At 39.2% G+C, this 26898-nt stretch overlaps 1 protein-coding gene and 1 pseudogene across 1 annotated transcript; one reads left to right on the forward strand and one right to left on the reverse strand.

Moving 5' to 3' along the window:
• Positions 1 to 2909: 2909 nt before the first annotated feature.
• On the forward strand, positions 2910 to 4565 carry LOC149007555 (hydroquinone glucosyltransferase pseudogene; annotated as a pseudogene).
• A 108-nt stretch (positions 4566 to 4673) lies between these two features.
• On the reverse strand, positions 4674 to 25090 carry LOC149007556 (uncharacterized). The gene is made up of 3 exons (XM_089166061.1): positions 24999 to 25090; positions 22444 to 22842; positions 4674 to 5069 (listed from the first exon to the last, which is right to left on the reverse strand). The coding sequence occupies exons 2-3, from the start codon at positions 22798 to 22800 to the stop codon at positions 5040 to 5042; spliced, it is 387 nt and encodes a 128-aa protein (XP_089022187.1). The 5' UTR covers positions 22801 to 22842; positions 24999 to 25090; the 3' UTR covers positions 4674 to 5039.
• Positions 25091 to 26898: the final 1808 nt, after the last annotated feature.

Consider the following 26898-nt stretch of genomic DNA (forward strand, 5'->3'; position numbering starts at 1 on the left):
TCCCAAAATAAACCTACAGTACTCCATCCTACAGTGTTTAGTTGTGGGTTAAGTACCCATGCACATAATAAAATGGGAGAGTGAAATTCATTAGTGACACACATATTGTGGCAAAAGCAAGTAAGTGTGGTCATTGCATCTATTGTGCCAACATTATTAATAGGTGATTCACAGGTTCTTTTTGACATTTGGTGAAGAGTTCCACTCCAGAAAGAGATGCAGTTTATGATTTTTAGAGGGTTGGGTGGTTGATTGTTGAAAACTTTTTGGTTTCTCACCTGCCATACATAGTAGCATCTGATTATAATCACAAAGATTAACCACTTTTTTGAATTCTTATCAAAGGTAGAGATAGAAAGGAAAGAAATGCATAATTTTAAAAAGGATTGCTGCATGAAGTCGTCCAAAAGCAGTCCAAGTGGGCTAGTAGCCCAAATTCGTTTGGTCCATTCATAGGAGATGAAAAGGTGCCACGTTGATTTTGCATCATTTTCACAGAGGACACATTTGAGTTGTGATGTCCATTGTGCAGGGATAGAATTGGTTGAAAATCCTTCTTGTAACAGTTGCCAAAATAAGCTTTTAAAATTTAGGGTGTAGGAGCAACTTCTAGAAGAACTTCCACCAAGAGCAAAGGGAGCCATTTTGATCATGAATTCTTTGTTTCGATAGCTCCTTTGTTGCTAGCTTGGCAGAAAAGCTTCCATTGTTAGATAAAAGTGAATGCCAGGAGTCATTACTTAAGGAAAGATGTAAATATGTAAGGGGAGTAATGTAAGATTGATTGTGGGTAAGAAGATACTCCCTTAGTCGATTTGAGTTTGCTACTTGTACAATCATAGCATTTCTAACCCAGACATCCTAGTTTGTGGTTCCTGGATTTGTGTGAAAGTTTGTTGATTGCTATGAGACTGTATCATGGGTCGAACCAAAAGAATGCTTCTCTTCCATTGCTGATTTTCCTTGCCACCATTTTCTTTAAAAATGGTAAGATGCTTCAAAGTTGTTCCATGTACATGATCCCTTTTTGTATCGTACTTTCAGATCAAGTAGGGAAGTATCTGGAAAGTATCTAGCCTTCAAAGTTTGGGCTCACATTGCTTCGTGATTGGTGAGCATTCTCCATCTTTGTTTTAGAAGAAGAGCAATATTGACATCCTCTATTCTTTTAAATCCCATGCCACCATGTTCTTTAGGGAGACAACATTGGTTCTATGATATGAGCGTGAGCTGTTTTTGTTTATCAGGATGCCCGAGCATTAATTTATGGCACAAGGAGTCAATTTTCCTACTAAAAGTAATGGGGAATTTGAAAAATTGCATATGGTGAGGGGTTGCGAGTTGAGAATTGATTGAATTAATACTCCCCTGCCGGCACATGATAGATTCGTCGTTTTCTAAGAAGCCATCTTTTTCCGCATTTTGTGTGGGATGAATTGTAAAGATTTATATTTTTCTCTTCCAAGAAAGAGATGTGTTCATAAGTAGGTCACATCTTTGTTCATCTCCTCTTGGAGTCTTAACTTTTAACCAATGAATGAAAGTTCGGCACAGTTCTCTACGAACTCGCGAAATCTCGTTGAAATTTCGGAGAGATTTGGCTCAAATTTCAACCCCTCATTTCAAGGGTGTTTTTGATCATTTTGGGCCCAAATTTGGTGTCTACCCTGATTTAATGCTAATATTTGGTAAATTTAAGTTATTTCCTATAAATTCTTCCATTTAAATTTTCTTTCCTAGTCACATTTAACATGTTACATTCTGAGACCTAAATCATTCGGACATAATTATAAAGATTACCCTTTGACCTTAAAGATTCCATTACAGAATCCCTTCATAATTTAAATTGTTTCCATAAATTCTTTCATGTATATACTCTTTCCTAACCACATTTGGCACGTTGACTGGCCTAAATCACTGTAATATAATTGGTAAGATTGCTCATTAATCTTGAAGATTTTGCTATAAAATGTCTTCTTAATTTGAATTATTTCTAGAAATTATTCTATGTAGATCCTTCCTAATCACATTTGGCACATTGTCTTTTGAGTCTTAAATCATTAGGACAGAATTGGTAAGATTGTCCATTGACCTTGAAGATTTCGCTATAGAGCAAGAGAAATCGCCTAAAAATCACGAGAAATTGGCAAAATATCAATATTTTGGGGATAATATCGGTCGATTCGACGAGATGTCGCCAAATATTAGCCTAAATTTCGGTGATATTTTGTATTTTCGAAATTTGGCTCATGTTTCAGTTCGCCTTTCACCAAAACGGCCGAAATTTCTGTGAAAAGTTGTTCCATGCTCTTTACCATTATTGATCGAAAGTTCGAAACTACCCACGAAATTGTCCCTGATATTTTGGGGTTTCACTGGTTTTGCCAACCAACGAAACCCTAAAATGTACCGACATTTCGTGTCCTGAATTTTCACCCCAATAATAGTGGGTGCTATGTAAAAAGAATTTTCTTCCCCTTTCTCATAACAGAATTAGATTAGTAATTACAGTACAGGAGCGTCAGTAATGATCCCTTAACGCAACGCAGTTCATTGTCTGTTCACAAAAGGATGAATTAAAGTTGTCCTAAAAGTTCTTAAAAGATCATTGTAAGAAACGTCAATAACAACGTCACCAATATTTAGATTTCTGGAATTCTGGCTTTCTTGTGGCATAAGAACAAACAACTACGACTCCTCCTCCGCTTACAAAAGACAGTAAAAAAACTAAAAAAATTTGTCTTTTACGGTTCGGTTCTTTGACTGAGGGAATGAACAAAAGAACTACGTTAGCACTTACATCATAAATAACATAAAAATACGTGGCTTCCCTTCCTAATTCCTATCTCAACAATGATATATAAAGACTAAAGATTGATCTTCTTGTCCACAAACAACCATTCTTTAAAACCTATTGATTCTTCGCTGGTTCTTGAAATCTAGAAGAGTTTCAATGGAAACAACCCATATAGCAATTCTACCTTCTCCAGGTATGGGTCATCTCATCCCACTAGCAGAGCTTGCAAAGAAACTCATCCACAACCACCACCACCTCTCTGTTACAATCATAATCCCTGGAACTCTTTCTAGAACAGCAGCAGAAGTTCTACATGACCTCCCTAAAAGCATCAACTCAGTGCTTCTACCTCCCCCAAACCTCGAAGATCTTCCGCGATGCCCTGCCCCTAATACGCATCTGTCACACGATAGCTCGGTCCCTCCCGTCTCTCCGTGAGGTGTTCAAGGTCTTGAGCACCAGTACCAGTCCTCCTACTATCTTGGTTGTTGATCAGTTTGGCACAGATGCATTTGATGTTGCCAAAGAATTCAGGGTTTCACCTTACGTCTTCGGCCCCATGTCTGCATTGGCGTATTCATGGACACTGTATATGCCCAAGCTTGATGAGATGTTCTCTTGTGAGTACAGAGAACTGCAAAACCCAATACAATTGCCTGGTTGTGTTTCAATTCACGGGAAAGATTTATTTAGTTCCACTCAAGATAGGAAGAACGAGGCTTATTCATTGTTTCTACACCACTGCAAACGCTTTAAATTGGCTGAAGGTGTCCTGTTAAATAGCTTTTTAGAGCTGGAACCAAAAACCTTCACTGCAGTAATCAAGGAAGGTAAAGAAGGTCTCAACGTGCTACCAGTCTACCCTATTGGACCGCTAGTGCAAAAGGGTTCAAAAGATGTGGCTGATATTCATGGTTGCTTGAAATGGTTAGATGATCAACCAAGTGGGTCTGTTTTGTTTGTATCATTTGGGAGTGGTGGGGCTCTTTCTGCTGAGCAAATTATTGAATTGGCTTATGGTTTGGAGCTAAGCGAGCAGAGATTTTTGTGGGTTGTTAGAAGCCCAACCATGAAGGTGGGAAATTCCAATTACTTCTTTGATGCTCAAAGCATTGAAGACCCTTTTGCCTTCTTGCCTGAGGGGTTCTTGGAAAGAACAAAAGAGAAGGGTCTTGTATTGCCTTCATGGGCTCCTCAGATACAAGTGCTAAGCCATGGTTCAACAGGTGGGTTCTTGAGCCATTGTGGATGGAACTCAACCTTGGAGAGCATTGTACATGGTGTGCCCTTGATTGCTTGGCCTCTCTTTGCAGAGCAAAGGATGAATGCAGTGATGCTTGCGGAGGATATGGATGTGGCGTTTTGGCCTAAAGAAGGGGAAGATGGGATAGTGAGGCGAGAGGAGATTGCAGCAACAGTGAAGCGTCTAATGGAAGAAGAAGAAGGTAAGCGAAAGCGGAGAAGGATGAGGGAATTCAAGGAGGCAGCAGCCAGGGCTTGGAGTGAGGATGGTTCTTCAACAGAGTCCCTCTTGGAGGTGACAAATAAATGGAAGACCCAAACAGTTTTATGAACAAAGCTGTCTTGAGAACTTGCATTAGATGAGATAGGGTATATATATGATTTACATCGTCATTTATGTCTGAAAATAATCTCTTTTATAACTTTCTTCCTTCCCTGGCTATGCTTTCGAACACAGCGTAAATGTTGCAGACATTTCATTTTGTCTCCTCAAAATATTGAAGATGAGCATCTCCAACTTTAATTTAACAACCTGAATAACTCCAGAGAATTGTCACCAAAAAAAAAAAACTCCTGAGAAATACCAGAAACTGGCTCAAAATGACCAAAATATCACCACTAGCTTGATTTCATCCATTTCATCCATTTCAAAATATTCAAATAGAACAAAGGCAATATAAGAAAAACAGGAATTACTCTGTGCCTAAAGTGGAAGAAGAAAATCACTTAAAGGGGTTTCAAATGATCAAGGATAAAGAAGAAAAAGGAAGGTCTAGATCAGACTGAAATGTTAACAAAGTTGCTATTTATTACTCTAACCCACACACTGGATACATATGTAGCATTACTCAAGGTGGTGAATGAAAACACTTTCAGTGTAATAAATGAAGTCAAATAAGTACAAGCGATTTCCATACTGAAAGTGAACTACCAAAAAGAGGCAACACTGCAATTTATATTCAGACTAAACTTCACAACAGGTAGAGTGTCAGCGAGATGGTCATTGCTTTTTTTCTTCTGCTTTCCTTGGCTGCAAAAAGGAGGAAGATTAACATAAGAACATGAAGGCTATAACAGACAGTATGAGTAACATGCAGAACAGGACATATTCAGATATATGCCAATTAATTACAACAAAAAAACTACAGACTGATGCTTGGCATGTGTATGCACCATCATGGAAAGCACGTTGTTAGTTTTCTTCAAAGAGTCCTTCCTCACAGAAATCACAGTGGAGGCTGGAGGGGTATACATTTGCACGCATGCATGTGGAAGAGCTGAACAAGTCAGACTTCATTATATCTCTGACTTTTTTTTTTTTTTTTTTTTGGGGGGGGGGGGGGGGGGGTGTTGATTTTTGGCTAAATCTGGACGGCTTTGGAAGGGTAAGCCAGAGATTGAACTGATTTTTTCTGATCTCACCCACCAACCCGCCAAAAAGAAAAGGAAAAAAAAGGGAAGTACGACACTGGGGGAAATTAAATTCTCCATATCCAAACCGTACATGAGTAGACATGCAAAGAAGTGGATCTAACCTTAGCCAGGTTAAATCTAAGAGATTACCTGGTTCAGATAACTAGAGCCAACCAGCAAATAGCTGGTACTGATGGTTTTTTTAATAACCGCCCTCAAGAAATCCAAAATCAAATGCATCAACAGCATGTAAGAACAGGAAGGCACAGGGGACTATCATCTCAACTTTAACCTTGTCATAGAAGTTCTAGATTAGAGTCGATACAGGCACAGTGAAATCATTTTTCGGGTGCAGAGGGCTTGTGGGTGCGGATGGCAAATACAGAAGGATCAAATTGCTAATGAGTATCAGAGAGATTTGAAATGCCATAATGCTACCACCCTCCCAACATTAAAGCAACTATAACTACGCGAAAGTGAATATAACCACAGATATAGTACAAGAGGTTCTACAAGGACATTGTAAAGATGTAAATGAAACTCAAGCACCTACTGTTATTACTTTCACTGAGAAGACTCACTTTGTTTGAAGTAAAATGATATTTGAACAAGCAATTCATCTAGCAGTTTCACCTCATATTCTGATAACTGAAAGTAAGATGAAATAATGGGAGACTTAACAATAAGTGAAGCATCTTTTAGGCTATTTAACAGCCACTATGTATTCTGGTAAGAAAACAGCTTGAAAAGCAATCTCCAAACCTAGCAGATGTATTACATATCCAGATCCCATAATACGTGGTAAGCTTGGTTGCGTACAACTGCATAGGCTGCACATGATGGCAACTATGATTTCCAATAAATCAAGGACCAATAATTGAGCTACTTAATTGGAAACAAGCTCCTATATTCAATGACCAATACGTCACTCTTCTTCCCAACCAATCAGCAGAAATCTTCCCATAATGCTTAAAGAAGCCCAGCTTCTTCAATTTGAGCCATAAATCCAGTTTCTAGATTTGTAGTCACAAGTACTCATAGAAAAAGGGAAACCCTGACATTATGGGAAAGCCATGCCGAAGTGTAACAGTCACCAATTTAGTTTTCTGAGGAAGTAATTTCTTTTAATACTGTCCCCCTACCAAACAGGATATGTAATTCCCAAGATGACTACCTAGACCATAAGAAACATAAGCAATATTTTAAAAGTACCTGCTAAAACAATGGCATGGCTTTAACATAAGCAAATAGACTAAGAATTCGCTTCCAAGATACCTTGCATCTGCAGCATGACTAGGGCAAACCTATGCCAAGGGTAAATACAAATTTATGAGACTGTAATGACCTTAGGAAACTAAAGAAGCAACCCATTTGTACACCTTATATAGTTATATTAGAATGTAGAAAAAAGGCAATTCAAGCACTTCATTTGCAAAACTTGCATTTAAGGAAGTGCTGGAGTCGCAGACCTCAGACTGGGCATTCAATCAGGTTCCAAAGCAGGCTAACAATTGGTTCATACTGTGGGCTTGTTTCTAGGTCCCATAACAGAACGTCAATCATTACGAAGCTAGATAATATTTTCCAGATTTGAACGTGGGGTCCATGGAAAAATTAGAATGATGGTAGTGATGACTGAAACCAGAGTCATGGCAGGCCATTGGACTTATAAAAACCAAGAATCAGATCCATGTTGGACTTGAAATACCAAGAATCCCAGGCTTGGACTTGAAACACCAAGAATCCCTCAGTCTGGACTTGAAACGCTAGAAAAACACTCCTGGTAGAGGATGAACATACAAAACTGCTGAGCAGAATTCTCAGAATAATAACTTGTCGGTACCATCCGGGAAATATTTCCCTACGAAGTACTTGAAATATGAGAAAGAAGTACCATCCGGGAAATATTTCTGACGGGGTTGCAAATAGATCGACTGGTTCACCAATCACTGGTGGTTTTGCAACAGTAAGCCTATGTTACATGCAATAGTACCCAAAATTACTAGTGGAAAAATATAGAATAGATCATTGAGCCCCACAGGTTTGCCATAATAATTATGACCCATCCCTCGATCCATTTTAGCTCTTAATCCAGGATCATTCAACTCAGGTTCTTTGTTATTTCGATTACCGTAAGCTAATAATAAAAAATAAAAATCTGGGAAAGAGAAAGGAAAATTACATCTCCAGTTCATAGAGGCTTGAAACCATGTCTTTAGTTAAATAAGACTTAAAAAGACCTAGATAACCCTCACTTAAATTGGACGAAATTGAAAGAACCAATTGAACCAAATGAACAGTGGTTCAGCTCTAAACATAATATAAACTAAGTAACTACTCGTAAATTTGCATGTAGTAACTACTCGTAAATTTGCATGTAACCCATTTTCCTCTCTTCTATGCCCATGATACATTAGACCAAAGTGACCAAGGGCACATAAACCCTACAACCCAGACCCCCCAAAAAAAGCATGTTTAAGTGGTGGAACTGCATCAGCTCTCCCCAGCTTGAAACAAGTCATACTTGAATTTGATAGCGGATGGGGCAACATCACATTGAGTCACAGACTTGACCATCCCCAAACAGACTTCAAATTGCTAGGAGACATGAGACATGTAGTCTTCTGGGTGTGAGACTCTCTTCAGCATATCAAAGTGGCATGTCTGCATGTCTAACTTCAAAACCAGCAGTCATGCCCTTGGAGTCTTCCTTGATCATGTCTTCAGCTGATACTACTACTTTAATACTACCTGTCTGAATTACCATAATACTAGCTTCAGCATTCCAACCTTTTCTTTGAAAACACGGGTACACATTTTAAATGTCAACAGCTTCTTCTGGTTTGTGATGGCTCACCATTAGGTCTCCCTCTGTTTCAGCTACTGGAATTGTGGTGGGTACATGAATGCTATGGCATAGTTGACCCCTTCTGTTGGATTCTATTAGGAGTCTAATAAGAGTTTGTATAGGAGTTAAATTAGAGTTTGCATTCATGTAAACTTCTATTCCTTGTAATAGTCTACTTTCCACTTTATTATAAATAAAGGGCTTGAGATCATGGATCAATAAGCCATTCTACTACAATCGTTTCTTTCAACATGGCATCAGAGCCTAAGTTCGATTGAAGAATTTTTTCCTTCTGCAAAACCCATCGCAGATTTTTTGCAGATTTTCTCTTTCTTCTGCTACCGTAAAACCCATCGCAGTTGCAGAAATCTGCAACCATCGCAGGAATTTTCTGCAACTGTAATACCATCGTAGAGCTCTTTCTTCTACAACAATTGCAGAACTTTTTCTACAACCATCGCAGGATTTTTCTGCAACTATCGCAGACATTCAAATTCCTCTTTTTTTCAGCAACTATCGCAGATATTCAAATTCAGAAATTTTCTGCACCTATCGATTCTTCAGTTTTGGACAGAAATCTGCCACTGCAAGAACAAGAAAAAGGAAGGAAAGAAGAAGGGAAGAGGAACCCTGCTTATACCATCACCACTACATCTCTTATCGAGCTAGAAGCCATCGAAATTCCCTGAATTTTTTTTCACCCATCGTTTTTTTCTGGCATACCATCACCGCTGCATCTACACCCATCGCAAACCCTCGCAACCCAGAGTTCTGTTTTTTTCGGTTCTTCAGTTCCACTGCACCCATCGCAAACCCTCGCAACCCATCTCCCTTTTTTTTCCTCTGTTCTTCAGTACCCACTGCACTACAAAGGGTTTGATTAGGGAAGACCAAGAAGAAAAGGAAAGAAGAAGAGAAGAAAGAGAAGAAACACCATCGCTGCTGCTACTTGCTTCGTCTCTCCAGCTTTTGGGACTTCAAGAAGAAGAAGAGAAAACGAATCAGACTGAACCAGGTAAACAATAAATCTTGGTCGAACCATATTTTGGTTCTCTCCAACTTTAGACCATATTTTGGTTCTCTCTGAATTTAGACCAAACCAGACCATTGCATATTTGGCCAAACCATATTGTTATTTTGTTTCTTATAATCTGCTATTCTGAAGAAAAAAAAAAAAAAAAAAAGGGAGAAAATTTTTGTCTTACATTGTTTGGCTATTGCATTCTGCGACGTTTTAGTTTTTTTCAAAAGGTAAAGACTGAAGAACTGCACACACTTTTTTCAACATGACCACTATCGATGGTACTACTGCTCCGACTGGATCCGAATATTTTCTCACTCTTCATTCTCTTTTGATAAGATTTGACGGCACAAATCATTTGATCTGGTCTCGATCTGCTTACCTGACTATTGCTGGAAGAGGACTAGTTGGATACATTACGGGCACCACTATCAAACCCACTACCGCAGGTGTTTTAAAGGATAAATGGATATCAAATGACTCTCTTATTATGTCATTCCTTTTGAATTCCATGCATCCAAATATTGCCCGGGGTTACCTATTACTTGATACTGCAGCCCAAATCTGGAAGGCTACTACTGAAACATATGGACAATTGGGGAATGATGCACAGGTTTATGAGCTACGAAAGAAGCTTCATGAGACTACCCAGGAACTAACTGTGGCCCACTAGTATGCTGAGTTGCGAACTCTTTGGCAAGAGTTGGATCATTATGGGGATTATCACCCTACTAATCTAGATGATGTGGCGACATATAAGAAGTACATTGATAAGATTCGAGTATATGACTTCTTGGCAGGTTTGAACGTGGAGTACGATCAGATCAGAATGCAAGTCTTAAGTCATTCTCCCTTTCCTACACTAGAACAGTCTTATGCTCTTGTTCAATGTGAGGAAAGTCGTCGATTAGTCATGCTTCATACTCCTATTATGGAGAAATCAACTTTACAGTCTGTTCGCACTAAATCTGATCCGGCTAAGGAGATTGTTAAGTGTGAGCACTATCACAAACCATATCATACCAAGGAAAATTGTTGGAAACTGCATGGGAAGCCTGCTGATTTTGAGCAAAAACGAGCACAAAGACAGGGAAAACAAAAGGCTAATCTTTACGAGACGGTTTCCACCACACCCTCTGCAGACGTTGGTTTTTCGCAGGAGGAGTTTGCTACTCTGCGACGTATTATGCAGTCTTCTACTGCCGGTATAGCCTCGACCACTGCTTCCTCTAATACCCCTACCAACTCCTACCATGCTACTTCAGGATCTGGTCCCAGGGAAGGAGATTGGTCGTGGTAAATGGACTTTATTTGCTCGAGCCGATTGGAGGATCTACTTCTGCTTTGACTACATCTTCTAATCCGGTCCATTCGGTAATATCAGACCTTCATCAGTGGCACCGTAGGCTCGGTCAACCCCCTTTCAAATTTTGTCATTTTCTCTAGATTTGTTTTCCTGATACTTTTGTCTTACCATTACAATTTCTTCCTTTCCAAGTTTCCCCATTGGAATTTCCTTTGTTATTATCTTCCCACGTGTAACGCTACACGTGAAGGGGAGATTGAAGATGTCTACAATTCAAAGCCTTTCATGTAGACTTCCTTATGTAGAATTTGATCTTTGTTACCTTTGAAAGTTTGTCCCTTACCTTCGCAATCTTCCACTTTGGAGATCTAACATTGCTATAGAGCTATCTTTTTGACTGTGCAAAACTTGATCTCTGTTAACCCTGGAGATTTGCCCCTTAACTTGACATCTTCCCTTCGGAGATCTAACCTCGCAAAAGACTTGTCGTTTGACCTTTGCAGAACTTGATCTCTATTACCTTTGGAGATTGTCACTTATCTTGACAAATTTTCCCCTACCTTCGGAGATTGTCCCTTGGCAAACTTTCCCTTTAAAGATCTAACATTGCTACAAATCAAAACTTTCACTTTGGCTGTTTTACCCTAGCTATTGTTACCCCAAAAATATATTTTCCCTCAGATTTGTGCAGAAATTTAGTCTTCTCAACATTTGAAGATCTACTTTTTTACTTGGGCGTTCTTCCTTGGAGACATAAAGTTGCAGTAACGATGAGGACAAATCAAATGGAAGTCTATAAAGCAGACGTAATCTATAAGTTTGAAGATCAAATTGCAGATGTTTACCTGGACAGATGTTTTATACTTTTTTGGTCAAGTTGGACATGTGTGATATCCATGCCTCAACTTGAGGGGGAGTGTTGGATTCTATTAGGAGTCTAATAAGAGTTTGTATAGGAGTTAAATTAGAGTTTGCATTCATGTAAACTTCTATTCCTTGTAATAGTCTACTTTCCACTTTATTATAAATAAAGGGCTTGAGATCATGGATCAATAAGCCATTCTACTACAATCGTTTCTTTCAACACCTTCATAGGTATCTTCATCGCTGGAATCATCCAATGGCTCTAGAACTAGTCCCTCATCTAGTTTCTTTTATTAATCAGTCACTAATGCAACTTTCCTCTTGCTGGGCTTTAGCAAAGTGGCCCTTCTCATGACAATAATGGCACTTGTCAGAGTCATAGCCGTCTGTAGTAGAGTTTCCTTTCTAGTCTATTCTGGGAGGGGCCGAACATTGTGTGAAGGTAATTCCAGGCATGTACAGTTTAGTGGCTAGTGTATTCTTCTTATAAGCAGCTGTATTAACAGATGCTCTACCTTAATATGATAACATTTCTCTCCCTAGAGGGCTTTCTCAACACAGTCTTTTGTATCATAGAGGTCAGTGACGCCAATGTGATGCCTCAACCCCAACTAGAATTGAGTCTAAACCTGCAGCACATCATCTATGATGCCAGTGCAAGATGCTAGAGCTCCAAACTTCAGCATGCATTCAGCACAGACAGGCCTCCTTGAATGAAGTTATTAAATTGCTCCTGAATTTGAGCACTAAATGACTGGACAAGTAATTCTAACTCAAGTGTCTCATCTCTGCCAAAGTGATTGTGGCATCAGCAGTGTATTGCATGCAGCGTACAAATTTCGACCGAAACTTCGGGTGTTTCAAAAACCGAGACTAAACCTATATGGAGAATTTTTTTTTACCTTTTGACTCATCTCGGCTGAGATTTTGACTAAGACGGATCAAAACCTGGTTTCGACCCTGACAGGCCCCACCCACAGCCTTACATTACCAAATATCACTCGAGTTCTACAAGATTTCACAGAACTCAAGTAGTACAGCTGGTAAAGTTTTGACCCCATGACCCCATTTTTGGTGATTTTTGTTGTTTTCAAGCCCTTTTTAACCCAATTTCTGTCACTCCTTTGGCTTCCATAATTCCATCACACTCTTTACTCCTCCTTTGGGTGTCACTGATATGTTTTCACCCTATCGGGCGTCTGATTGATAATTGGATAACTCAAGGGTGGCGCTAATTTTAAAAGGTAATTCAGGGGGAATTACTGAAAATTTCCCTTTTAAATTTGGAGCAAACTCATATATTCAAACTCAATAATACCAGGGAACCAGAGGTGTTTTGTGATAAAGGAGCACAGAGGATATCACATACAAGGAACGAAAAGAACCACGATCAAATTAGATAGTCTAACCCATTGGCAATAAATCTTACCTATAACCATTGATTATATTAAATTATTAACTAGAAATAGAAACATAATAAAAGACTTCTCCAGCCTGCTACCTCTACCACTTCAACATGTACTAACAACAGCAACAAAATCAAAACTATTAAAAACCGTATCAAAAGATAGGTTTTATAAACACAATCAAGTTCTTAATGCTTTTAATAGGTAGTATGCAAGAAAACATACCAGAATTACACCTAAAAAGCCCCGACTTGCTGCCTAAACTACCTGGGAAATTTCCCTGGTTTTGACCCTATCTCAGTTTCGAGGCCGGTCAAAACCAGCCTTGAAACTGAGATTTGCTCCTTGATTGCATGTCACACTCTGTAGTTCTCCAACATGCTCCTGCTGACAGAACTAGCTTGGTAGCCAACCTCAGCTTCCTATCCTCAGGCAGGTCAAACCAATCAAAATAATCATCAAGATCAGCGATCCAATCATAAAATACCAGAGGATCATTGGAGCCACTAATTCTTTGAGCTCTAGTTCCCTATAATTTGGTGTAAAGGCCATTATCTCTAGGAAAATAGGACTTCATATACTCAAAGCCTTCTTGGTGTGGGAGTCCTTATTCAAGCTCTTGTTCATCTGTCTTTTCTAAAATTGATAGGGATGCTGTGCCTGGTTTCTCTTCCCTAGCATTCCTGCCCATTCTGCCATTCACCATCTCTATAATAGATTGTATCATCAAATGCAGTCTCCCTGTCACAACCATTACTACTCCTATGATCTCTATCATGACCATGATCTCTACTCCCATTGCTGTTAAGGACATGTACCTGAGACTGTAGTTGGTATCTTTGTTGACCAATGTGAATGTCGTGCCCATTAAAATTCGGATCCTATAGGGCCAGCATTCTAACATTAAGGTCTCTAGCCTTGTCTTCAGATCTTTTATGTCAAGCCTGATCAGATTAGTAACAGCCTGTTTGGTCTTAAAGCTGTTATGTTGCTCCAGGCTTTATCAGAAGCAAGATTGGCAACCATCTCAGCCAACTCCCTATTGCTTGGTTCAGCCATAGCTCTGACCACTCTGATGCAGTCTCAATTTTGTAAGGTCCAATTGCAAGATCATTACTCCAAACCAACTCAAGTAGGTTAAAAATAGGGTAAGATGTGTGCAGGGCTGAAACGTGAAGGATTTCAAATGGTGGTCCTCGGTAATCTGCCTGTTTTGAATTTGATATGTTAGGTTAGGATCAAAGGGGTAGTCTGTTGAGTTTGGACTCAAACCAATCCGGAGGGTCAAAATTGCCACAGGCTGTTTTATGGAGACGGAAAGTGTTGGCTGGAATAGGAGATCTAGAGAATGGATGGAGATGAAACTTGGATGGAACTCAGGTGGTATATGCACGTAGTCCTAAATTGGCAAGATTCATTAGGTGAACGGGAGTAAATCTAAGTTCTTGGTTTGGGTTCTTGAAATTCAACCCAAAATAGGACTTCCTGACTTTTATATTCTGATCACTTGCAACATGGATCAAAGGGGTGGCCTGTTGAGTTTGGACTCAAACCAGTCCCAGGGGAGACAGTTGCCACAGGGCTGTTTCATGGAGACACAGAGTGTTGGCTGGAATAGGAGATTTAGAGAGTGGATGGAGATGAAACTTGGAAAAAACTTATGTGGTGTACAGAGATGATCCTAATGTTGGAAAGGGATCCAATACGTGAATGGGAGTAAATCTAAGTTCTTGATCTTAGGTTCCTGAAATTCAACCCTCTATAGGACTTGCTGGTTTTTATATCCTAATGGCTTGCAACTTGGATCAAAGGTCAATGGTTTCTTGGGTGGCGCTTTTTCTCTTTTCTCCCCCTTCTTTTTTGTGGGTTGGGTGGGGGTGTTTAGATGTTGTGATGCAAGTCTGGCACCAAATTGGCCAACTTCCCTTTGGAATCAACTTAGGATTGATAGATACGGGTGTTGGGCCTTTGTTCAGCAGGTTTATATGGTCAAGTGCCAACTCTATGGCCCCATAAGTTTAGTATTTAGGCCAAGTACGAAATAGGCTTTTATTTTAGTTTAATTGGCCAATTATGTAAATTCTGTGCAACTTAAGTTATAAGGGCAGAATAGTCTTTTTTCATGATTTATTTTAGTTGAAGTTAGGTTTGATTCAGTTCAGGATATCATAAGAAGTCCTTTTAATTTTAGTTATCAGAGTCCCATTTGAATTTGGATTACAGTACAACTAGGAAAGTCAGTTCTAAAGTCCAAATTTCACTAGGATCTTTTTATGTGAAGCTATAAATAAAGCGCTGGACATGTAACAGAAGATAGATAGAAGAATATAATCAATAAACAGTGTGTTGCTGCCTCAGAGCAAAGGCTTCTCGCCAGTGGTAAGTGACCTCCATGTGATCGAGTAAGCAACCTAGGGCTTGTAATTGAAGGATTCCCCTTCGGCAGTGCTCATAGTTTGCCTCCACTTCTTTCCATCTCCATCACACCCCATTCTAAGGCTTGTGTTCGGGGTAAGTAACAAGTCAACACTTAATTCTATTCCCCTTATCATGTCACCCTTTCTATTTTTCATGAATTTTTGGACTTTCTAATAAAAATTCAAGGTCAGATCTAGGGCAATCTAACCGTTAGATCTGTCGCAAACTTTAGGAACCTCATCCCCCCAACCCTAGTGAGCTTCCACCCAACTTCAGCCCCATCAAACCAACAAAACCCTAGATTTACCCATCTTTGTTATTATCACCCTATTTTCCCACCAAAATCAAGAAACCCAATTTTTCCCAAACCCACTTAAACATGAAAAGATTATTATAAGGATCAAATATAAATTCCTTACAAGTTTTATCCCATTCCCCCAAGGTTTTCATCCCATCTCAAATCTACCCCATATCAACGAATTTATCGACCTCCAATAGGATGGATTAAAGTATCCTTCAAACAAATCAAACCCCAAGCAGGGAATTAGAACACAATTGTTACACAACCACCCGTACACCCAAACCGAAACCTTCAAGGAACGCCTAGGGCTGGCCTAACCCTCTTTCTTTCTTTTTTGGTACAAAGGGGCTTATTAAGCCGGGGGATTGGGGATATTAATATGCCTCAGCAAGAGTCGAACCGACGACCTCTTCACTAAGAGGTGCTAGTTTCACCACTAGAACACCCTCTAGGATGGGTATTTTGGTAAATTTCAGCCCTAATTATCTGCTGGAATTAATTTTCAATTTTTTTTCTTAATTCTCATAGCCTTGTTTTGTTTAGAAGTCTTGGTTTGATTTGTGAGTTGAGTTCTTGAATATTCAGGAATTTTTCTTTAAAGGACTCTTATAAGTCTTTTATTTCAAGAAGAATTCCTTTCCTTTTATGTTTGAGTCATAGTGTCTTAGGGAATCTATTTTCAAAAGATCCCATTAGTTGTTTTGTTTAAGTTGAAGTCTTTTAGTTGAGTGGCTGAGATTAAATGTAAGGGAGATCCTAAATTATAAAGGATTCCCAAGTAGATCAAAAGTCTTTAAGCATAGGCTATAAGTAGCCTAGTCTTTCATTGTAACCTTTAAGTCTGGATTAATAAAACTCTTGAAGAATTGCAGCCAGGAAGGTGCAGCAGGTCCTTTAGAGGGGGATCTTGCGGTTGTCAAGCTTTCTCATTTTCAGCCAAGTTCTGTCCTGTGATTCCAGCAAGAGTCCAGCAACATTTTTCTTCCATATTCAGCAAGCAAGTTGAACCCCTCCCTAACCCCCGCCTAATCTCTATTCTTTTTCCTCCTCTCTCTACACCCAGAAGCTCCTATTACTTGCTGTTTCAGACCAAGAAACATCAAGAAAATCAACAAAACTCTCCACGAACCTTGCTGTCCCATTCATGCAATCCAAGAAAACCCCTACCCTCCCATCGCAAGCCCGTGCCCCACTTTGGCAGCAGCCAAGAAACCCTCCCTCACCCTTGCAGCAACACCCAGGCCCTTCCACCCACCTGCCCAAAACCTACAGCACCCTCTTTTCCCCTTCTATTTTTCTTGCTTTATTTTCTGGTTCTTGCGGCAGAATTACAAGAAAGAAAAACAGACAAGAAAAGAAAAGGAAGAAAGAAAGAAGATCGCAAGATCCCTCCCATCCCCTACCCGTAAGCTTCCCTTCCGCTTCTACCTACCACAGGCTTCCTACCTTTTAGCAGATAATTTTAGGTTACCCTAGAACAACCCCCTCTCTTACACCCAGCTCCAGATTGTTTACCTTATCCCATACCCTTCCCTTCCCTTCCCTTCCCAATTAATTTTAGGTAAAGACTGATCAACCCACCACTTCCCAAATAATTTTATCAAAACCCTAGCTTTTTCCGATCAACCCATATTGCTCCTAAGAACTTCCCACAACTTTCTTAAAAACCCCTAGACATCTCATAATATTTTTGACTTAATTGTTGAAAGATTATGAACAAACCCTCAATTTTAGGGAACCATTCTAGGAACGCTAACCCTAAAACTAGGTTTCCATCACTAATTCACTCGAGCATAAATCATATTATGTATAAAATTTGAAGTAAAAAAGATAGTTTAGGTGACACGGAGGGGGCCTGATGTAAACTCTTTCTAGGGGCAGCATAGGGCCTAAGGTTACTTTCCCTTAAACCCTACGGCCCCTAGTCATATTAGGGGTATTTTGGTCATTTTGGCAATTATTGTGGAGTCCAAGGTTAGGGTGTCATTTGGTCCAACATGTTATTAGGAACCCAAATCTCTCTTTATTCTTCTTTTTTTGGAGTCATTATTTTGTGAGTTACTGAAGAGTCCATGTTAGGGTATGATTCCTAGGTTGTGTAGGAATCCCCTAGTTTTAGTATATTTCTTGTATAGATTCCATATCCACTTTTAGAATCCAAATTGGATCCTTCCATAGTGAGATAGGATAGAAACCTTGTTTGAGCTGAAGTCTTTAGTCAAGTAGGAGTATGTGAACTATTTCCAAAGGCATCATAGGGCCTTAGGTTACTTTCCGCAAACCCTATGGCCCCTAATTGAACCGGGGTATTTTGGTCATTCTTGCAATTTTCGTGGAGTCTATGGCTACAGTGTCATTGGATCCAGCTTGTTATTAGGATCCTAGATCTACTTTTATTTTTTCTTATTTGAGTCATTATTTTGTGATTTATTGAAGAGTCCTTGTCAAGGTGTGATTCTTTGGTTGTGTGGGAATCCCCTAGTTCCAATTTAGTTAATTTCCATGTTTGTTTTCTTTTTAGAGGCTATAAAGAAAGCCTCCATTCTCTGTGATTGACAAGTTGAATCTATGAATAAAATCGTGATTGAGAGTTTGGAGGAAAGAGAACTCATAGCTTTCCTTCGGGGAAAGCATGCGGCAGCCTTAAAGTGAGTGACTTCGCCTTTTAGCCATTGTCTTCAAGCTCCAGCAACAGTTCTTCAATCCCAGCAGTAATTCATCAACTTCTGCAGCCTTCCTTCATTCCCAAGTACAGCACATCCCCAACACCTTCCTAGCCCTCCTTCCTCCTTCCTCTTCCCTACCACCCGCAACCCTCCCTCACCCCTTTCTTCTTCCCTGCGGCATCAACAAAACCCATCCCCTTTTAGGTCCCTAATCCCCACCCCTTACCTCTCCTTTCCCTTCTATTTGGATTGCACCTTTTCCTAGACCCTAGTCCTACTGCTAGTATTTCCATTAAGCTATCTTGCATTAGAGTTTAAAATTTCCTGCACTTCATCTTCAACATCTAGAAACCCTAAACCCTAATTTTATTATAAACCCTATACAACAACAACAACAATAAGCCTTGTCCCAACTAAATGGGTCGGCTACATGGATTCTTGCCTTCCAATCAATTCTGTTCGAGGCCATGCTAGATACAAGGCCTAAACTATACATATCCTTTCTCACCACTTCTCTTTAGGTTATCTTAGGTCTACCTCTAGCTCTTCTAGTTCCTTCAATCTGGATTATATCCCTTTTCCGTACAGGGGCATTTATAGGTTTCCGTTGAATGTGGTCGTGCCACCTCAAACGACTTTCTCGAAGCTTATCACTTATGGGAGCAACTCCCAAACAAACTCTAATATGATCATTTCTTATCTTATATATCCTAGTTTTGCCATTCATCCATCTTAGCATCCTCATTTCTACTACACTGAGTTTATCTATATGATTCTTTTTAACAGCCCAACACTCTGCACCGTACATCATAGCTGGTCAAACAACAGCCCTATAAAATTTTCCTTTAAGCTTTAATGGAATACACCGATCACACAAGACCCCGAATGCACCTCTCCACTTCATCCACCCTATTTTAATTCTTTGGGAAACCTCATCCTCTAAATCACCTCCTTTACTTATGATTGAACCTAGGTACCTAAAACAATCACTCTGAGGAATCTCCTTATCGTCAAGTATCACCACCTCATCGTCTGCCCGATCATGACTAAAGTTACAAACTAGATATTCTATCTTCAATCTACTTAGTTTAAAGCTTTTTTATTCCAAAGCTACTCTCCATGATTCTAATTTGGTATTAATCCCCACTTGGATCTCATCAATCAACACAATATCATCAGCAAAAAGCATACACCAGGGGACCTCATCTTGAATGTCTTTGGTTAATTCATCTATTACCAGTGCAAATAGATATGGGCTTAAAGTTGATCCTTGATGAAGCCCAACTGTCATTGCTTTGTCCCCCCCCCCCACTGTTCTTACAATAGTCAGCTAACCATTATACACATCATTAACTATATCTACATATTTACTTGCAACACTTCTTTTCTCTAGTACTTGCCAAATTAACGCTCTAGGGACTCTATCATAAGCTTTTTCTAGGTTAATAAATACCATATGAAGGTCTTTCCTACAGTCTCTATACCTTTCCATAACTCCCAAAATCCTCAACCAAACTTGAAACTTTTTTTAGGATTACCATCTCCACCCCTACTCTACTAGAAGACTTCCCTAGAGTCCTACCCCAAGTAGGAAGCTTCAAACCAACCCAAACCTAATAGGATCAGATCAGAAACTATAAAACAACAACAACAACAACCTCTTCCCTAGTCTAACCAAAGCCCTAATACCTAATGTCCTAAACCCTACCCTAAAGTTCACATCTGAAACTACATAAAAGTAGCAGCCGAAACCCCAAAACCCTCCCCCCAACTCAGTCCCAAAACCCCATAAGCTTGACCCTAATCTTTAATACCAGACCTGAACCTTAAAGCAAGTTTTAAGTTTCAAAAAACCTAAGGGCACGTTTGATAACGTTCTTAAAAAATGTTTGGCGTTCTTCTGTTCTTTGGGAACGGAAGAACGGGTTAGAGGCGTTTGATCAAACGGTTCGTTCTTTTGTTCTTTAAGAACGGACTGGTCAAAAAAGTGTTCTGAAGAACACTTTTTGCAGAATATCAAAAAGATGTTTTTACCAAAGAACAGAAACGAAAGTGATAAAATTTGTTCAAATTGAAGCCTTAGAACGAGTTTATCAAACGCCAACTTATTTTTTCAACAAACAAACAAAAAAAAAAAAACAACAACTTATTCTATTAGTGTTCTAAAAATATTTTCAGAACGGATTTATCAAACGCCCATTTTCAAGCAAAGAACGGTCTTTTAGCACAGAAACATTAAAAAACGGTTTTGCATAAGAACTGGTTTCTCAGAATGAAACATTACCAAACGCATACAAAATTTCCTTAACCCTAAGGCTGGCAAACTCTTCTAGGCCTTTACTCAACCTTTGTAAACCTTATTCCTCCAAGATTCTTCAACTAAAGGCATATACAGCCCTAGAAGACTGCTGGTTCTTTAGATAGAGGACCCTGGAGTGAGCTTAATTCTAGGGCATAATAAACAAACTAAAACCTAGAATTTGGTGTCTTAGACAGGATTGGGTTTGCAAGTTAAGAGTCCAAGACTGTTTTCTTTTTAGAAGTTGAGTACTTTTATGTTTTCCCTCATGTAGGCTACAAAAAGCCACTCTCAGTTGTAACAAATCAGACTTGATTAATTGAATAAAATTCAAGATTGAATGAAGAGTGGAGTCGTGGGATCCCAAGGGGGAATCCTACCCACTGCTGAGTGTGTTAAGTTTTTGCAGTTACTTCATTAATCCCCCTCTCCTTCAAGCTTGCAGTAGCACCAACTTCATAATCCAGCAGCAACAAGCCCCCTCTCAAGTAAGTTCAGCCCAGCCCCTCCCCTTCCTCCTAAGACCTTGTGCAACCCTCCCATTCCCCCCTTCCCCCCAAAGCATGGCTGCACCTACCCGTTCCCCGCTAAAACCCTAGATTCACCCTATTCAACCTCTCCCTTCCCCGATAGAATCGCACCTTCCACTATCTCTCATTCCTACTTTTAGTTTTATGAAAAGACCATCATCCATTACGTTTGAAAATTTCCTGCACTTCATGGTCCAACTCTACAAACCCTAAACCCTAGTTTTACTAAAACTCCTGTAACTCCCTAGCCCCTCGACAAAACTTCAAGCCCCCTCTACCCCCCCCCTTCAAACCCTAACCCAGATGCCACCTCAAGAGTCATACTCCAAGTATGAAACCAAATTCCAAAACCCTAAACCTATAGAACCAAATTTAAAGTATACAATAGTAACAGTATCATTAATTCTAGCCTAGCCAAACCCTAGAATCTCAATTTCAGTTCTGAAATCTCAGGTATACCAAGGTTCAGACTTTATTCTACAAACCTTAGACCCATAATCCTAGCCGAACCTAATCCTAGATCTCCACAATCAACCCATCCCTTTAACCATTGGGTATTCTAAACTCTAATTGACTGCCAATTCTATTGAAGAGGATCCTAGAATTACCTCAATCAGTCAAACCCTAGATCCTGGTCCACAGCAGGGCTAGACCTAGTCTTTCTTTTCTTTCTCTTTTTCTTCTTTCTTTTTTTTTTTTTTTTTTTTTTGGGGGGGGGGGGGGGTTGGGTTGGTTACTTTAAGTCAAGAAAGGTCAAACAAAGGGGGAAAAGAAAGGATACAGATGAGCTCTGTTCTATACTAGCCTTGCTGTTGTGGTTGTTCTTTGATAGAAGAACAAGAATGATGGTAGTGAATACTGATTCTACAGTCACAGCAGACTCCTGGGTTTTAAACACCAAGAATCAGATCCACCTTGAACCGGAAAAACCAACAATCCAAGGGCCTAAACTTGAAAAACCAAAATCCGTCAGTGTCGACTTGAAGCACCAGAACAGCACTCTTGATGGAGGACAAACACTCAAAACTGCAGAACAGAATTAAAAGACTTAACTACACCTCAGTAAAAGTGGACCAAATTAGAGGAACCACTTGAACTAAATGAACCATGTTTCAACACTTACCATAAAATAAACTTAAGTAAATAATCCTAAATTCCTGTGCAACCTCATTCTGGCCCCTTACAAACTAAACCTAAAGGACCAAGGGACTGTAGCCCCCAGAATTATTTTTTTAAGGGAAAATATGCCAGTTTGGGCAATCGAACTGCATCAGATGAATTGACCATAAAGCAAAACACAAGAAAAAGTAAATTACAGTGCATATACATTACCTTGGTACCAGGGGCATGTTGATGGAGTTCCTCTTCAGGGATAATGACAGGCCATGGTTCACCGGCATCACGAAACATTTGCTCTGTCTCAAGCTGCTGACCCTTCTCCAGAATCACAGTCCTGATGCTTTGGGCTGAGGTGGAGGTTGCATCAATCACCTCTTCAACACCGTTCACGAATGTTACCGTAATCTGAGGAGGGTGGTCATCAGTTCGTCGCTTCACTAAAAGCTGACATGCTGGGTTTGACTCCTTTGCCTTGCGAGCATTACATTGTGCCAGAAACTCCATACAAGCAGCTGTCCGTGGGTCCAGTGCATTGAACTCAATCTTCACCTTCGACAGAAACTTCAGCATCTCACTCCCTCTCCCTCTCTTTCTTGGTCTTTATCTTTTGTCCTATTCATTATTTAAAAATAAATAAAAAATAAAAAATTCAAATGTGACTTGCCATTTCTAAGTTGACTCCCAAAACCTCCCCTACCTCTAAAAACAAAAACCCAAAGAAAGCCCTGAAGTCAGATGGGTACTAGTCAATAATTTAAACAACTTCATGAGCATCTTTCATGTGATTGCCATCTTATGTTAGGCTCAATCTGTGCTACCAAGGTACTTAACATAAGTTACTTTTTGCTGAAGAGTATTCTCTCTGTGAGTGTGGCCCAAAGTTTGGGGGCATAAATATTATAAGTACAGATACATATCACAATTCAATGGACTAGACACTGACTAATATTTTTAAAAATCCATCACACTAAGACATGTACAGCAATGATAATGCTGCTCTATAAAAACCCGAGATAAAAATACTGGCACCTAGACACCTAATAACCACAATAATAGTGATGTGCTAAAAATTTATAGCCTTACCAGAGCTTAGATTGGTCACTGAAAGGGGTTATTAATGCACATAATAGTCAACTTTCACATTAAAATTATTTTTTGTCTGACACTGAACTATCAATTTGGTGATATTCATAGAATCAGTTTGTTTCATTCCCTGCGACCTCGAAAGGAATTGAATAGAATACTAAATTAAAAACTTAATGAATATCACTCAAATCCCAATTGGAGCCCAAAAAGTAACAGTTCAAAAGAAGACAATATTTCAGCTACCTATAAGTAGATATTATTTAAGCTAACGGCAGTGTTGTGACCATAGCAAACATAAATTTACAACAGAAAGAGACTTGTACAGGACAAGGAAACTTGAGGACTTCCTGGTTAACTAAGAAGAATGACAAAAATTGGAAACAGCATACTCTTCAAACATAGGTACAACACCAAACCATCAATACCAGAGAAAGGCTTCCTCACAGCCAAAGCTATTCAAGCCTCAAACACAAGAATTACCTAAAACAATAATGTTTCAGACTCTTCCGTTAGATTTTGTAGACCATTAAAACCCATTATTGTGTGTACACAGTACCATTACCGGTTCGTACTGGGACAACCAATGGTCTAAGCACGATGCGAAATCAAACTGTGAATTACACTGGAAGCTAATCGTGGACGTCAATCAGGAAATAAATATCTGACGGTTCGGATGAGGTCTCGACACAAGGTCAAATCTATAAATCTAGTTTGCAATTTTCCCGCCTTTTGTTCATTCAAACCTAGGGTTCTCAGGAGCTTTAGATCTTATTCGTCCCAAACTCCACTGACTTAATCATCGAAGGCGGATCCCCAATCAACTTGGTCAACTCCATTTCTAACTCTGTTCTTCAGGTCATTCCCAGGTTAGCAGTGATTGAATCAGCTCAGACCAGAGCTATCCAACTTGGTGTGGTCTACAATCTTGGGAGATTGGACACCATACCCATCAAAACCATAAAGAAGACTAACGAACCCCTTTAACTTGAGGCATCACCACATCGATGTAAGACAATTTTAAACCCACTGCACCAAGGACAAAGGTAATAATTCAATATTCAGTGCAATCACTAAGCCAGATGGTTGTTTGGAACTGTGTCAAATCTGTAATGATGGTTCTCCAACTGCATCTCGATCATCATGCCTATATGTACTTTGTTTATTTCACAGCTTTGTTTGAACCAAATAACATAAAATCACAGCCTTCTGGTATTTTAGATATCACTGCCAAATAATTTCTACGTTTTTCTTTTTTTTCTTTTTTTTTTTTTTTTTTTACCCATGAAGTGCGATAAAACAAACTAAGTGTTTCTTTAGAGGATTTAATTCGAAAACATCTTACAGATGATTAATTTCATTTTTGTTTGGTCAGACCTTGTACCTATTCTTCTATTTACCTCTCTTTCGACACTCTCTTGCTGCTTTATATGTCTCTCATCTTACTCCATGGGTTCAATAAGAAATTTGAATTCGAAAAACTTTCTGAACACTTTAACCTTAATTCTTCAATGTCCATCTCTTCTATCACTTGTTTGTCAAAGCAGAAACTAAGAGCACACCCACAGACAACTCTTTTTCCTCCATTCACCTTAAGAAACCCCATCACAATTCCTAGAAACTTGATTAACCCAGGATGGTTTAACATCTGAGGGATTTCAAGTTAAGAGAACTGAAAAACTTACAGAGAACAGAGACTAAGTCGGACTCCTACAGCTGCAATCGCCTTCTACAGAGTTTTCTCTCGGAAATAATCGATCACCGTGAGGAAAACCAAATGAAGAGAACGGGTTACTTTTTTAGATCGTGTTATATACTTATATTTATATTTATATTTTTATATATATCACGTGCCTTGATTTTATAAAACAAAAAAAGTATACACTTTTTACGGGGATTTTAATTTGTAGCAGGCGATCTTGGTCGTGCCTCCTAATCAAAATATCATCCAATGATTGAAAATCAAATAAAAAGGATTTAGTTGTAAATATTATTTTTTATTTTTACATTCTAATTTATAAAATCAGACTTTCATTTACCCAACTACCTACATATAGACTTGTAAATCGACCGGATTCGGCTCGGATACACCAGTATCCGAATCCTAAAAACAATTAGCAAATCCGTTATCCGAATCCGAATCCAAAACTTTATCGGATATCCGATAATAATCCAATCCGATAAAATATCCGATTATTGATTGATAACTGTCACTTTTTTACATTTTTTATTATAAATTTCTAATTTTTGATTACCGAATACCGCTATCCAAATCCGATTACCAATATTCGAATCCGATTATCATTTATTTTTAAAGAAATTGTTAAATACTTTACTCTATCCGGATAAAAATTTATCTAGATATTATCCGATCCGATAAGCAATTATTCGAATCCGAATCCAGTTGTTTAGCGGAACGGATACGAATATTTTCCGGTAAGAAAATTTTCAGATACGAATACTCTTAAACGAATACGAATGCAAATTCGGAGGCGGATTTCGGCTATCCATTTACAGGTCTACATACATATCCCTCGCCCGAAAGCATTTGCCACCGCAAAAAACCACCCCTCCCTTCTGGCAACCACCGCCCATCCCCATCTAAGGTTGTCTAGACTCAAATCGAAATGCAAATCCGTTTGCAATATAATACAACCTTGAACTAGATAGAGTTGATTCTTCCTCAATCTCACCGACATGATGAAAATCCGCAGCTTTTCCACCATTCTATGAAGTTGGATCTATTTTAGAAAATTATTCCTCTTATGGAACTTCCTTAACACGATCTATTTCCTGTGACAATGATTATACAGCTGCATCAAATGATAGAACATGCTCTTCATGACTTCATGTGGTCTGAGATTTACTCGACTATCATCATAGATTGGACTCCTATGTTGTATAGTCTTAGTCCCACATCTAGTAGAAGTGGGAGTTGTTATCCCACATCGAAAAGAAGTTGGAGTTTGTTAAGACTTTTACTCCCAGTTCAAGTAGATGTGAGAGAAGGTAGGATGGGGAGAGGCTATAAAAGGATGCCTCCCCCTCCACATGTAATTCATCCCAAAATCTTCCCATATTTCTTTATCTATAGTTGAGTTTTTCTCTCTTGCCCATGGTTTTTTCCTTTTAAGGGTTTTCCACGTAAATTCTTGTGTTCTTCTTTTCTCTTATTTACTGATTGTTCTAATCGGTGGATTTTTCATAACCCAACATCTTAGGCATCATCAACGTTGGTTTAGGAGACATCTTATTCGGTTTTTCCTAACCAGTAAACCATGAGGGAGGTAATGGAGAGCCCAGCTTTGTTTTGTTCAACTGGCCAAACTGGTCAGATCCAAATCAATCCAAAATAGGTTGTTCGATAGACTCATCTTCACTGAAAACAGGGCTCCACATAACTTCGCCAACAAAAATGCTCTCAAATTCTTCAAATATTGTGCTTGCACCATTCCTATCGAAACTTGTTATTCTGCTCCATCTCGGTCTGAAACACATCCCTCACGTGTGCAGAAGTAAATACACCAGAAAAAAGCAGGCAATTGTGAACCACCGCAAGTTTCAGGTGTTTCTTCGTTAGCATCC

The sequence above is a fragment of the Hakea prostrata genome, chromosome 8 (genome assembly GCF_041222555.1).
Source record: "Hakea prostrata isolate BN-2017 chromosome 8, UWA_Hpros_2, whole genome shotgun sequence".
NCBI classification, from domain to species: domain Eukaryota; kingdom Viridiplantae; phylum Streptophyta; class Magnoliopsida; order Proteales; family Proteaceae; genus Hakea; species Hakea prostrata.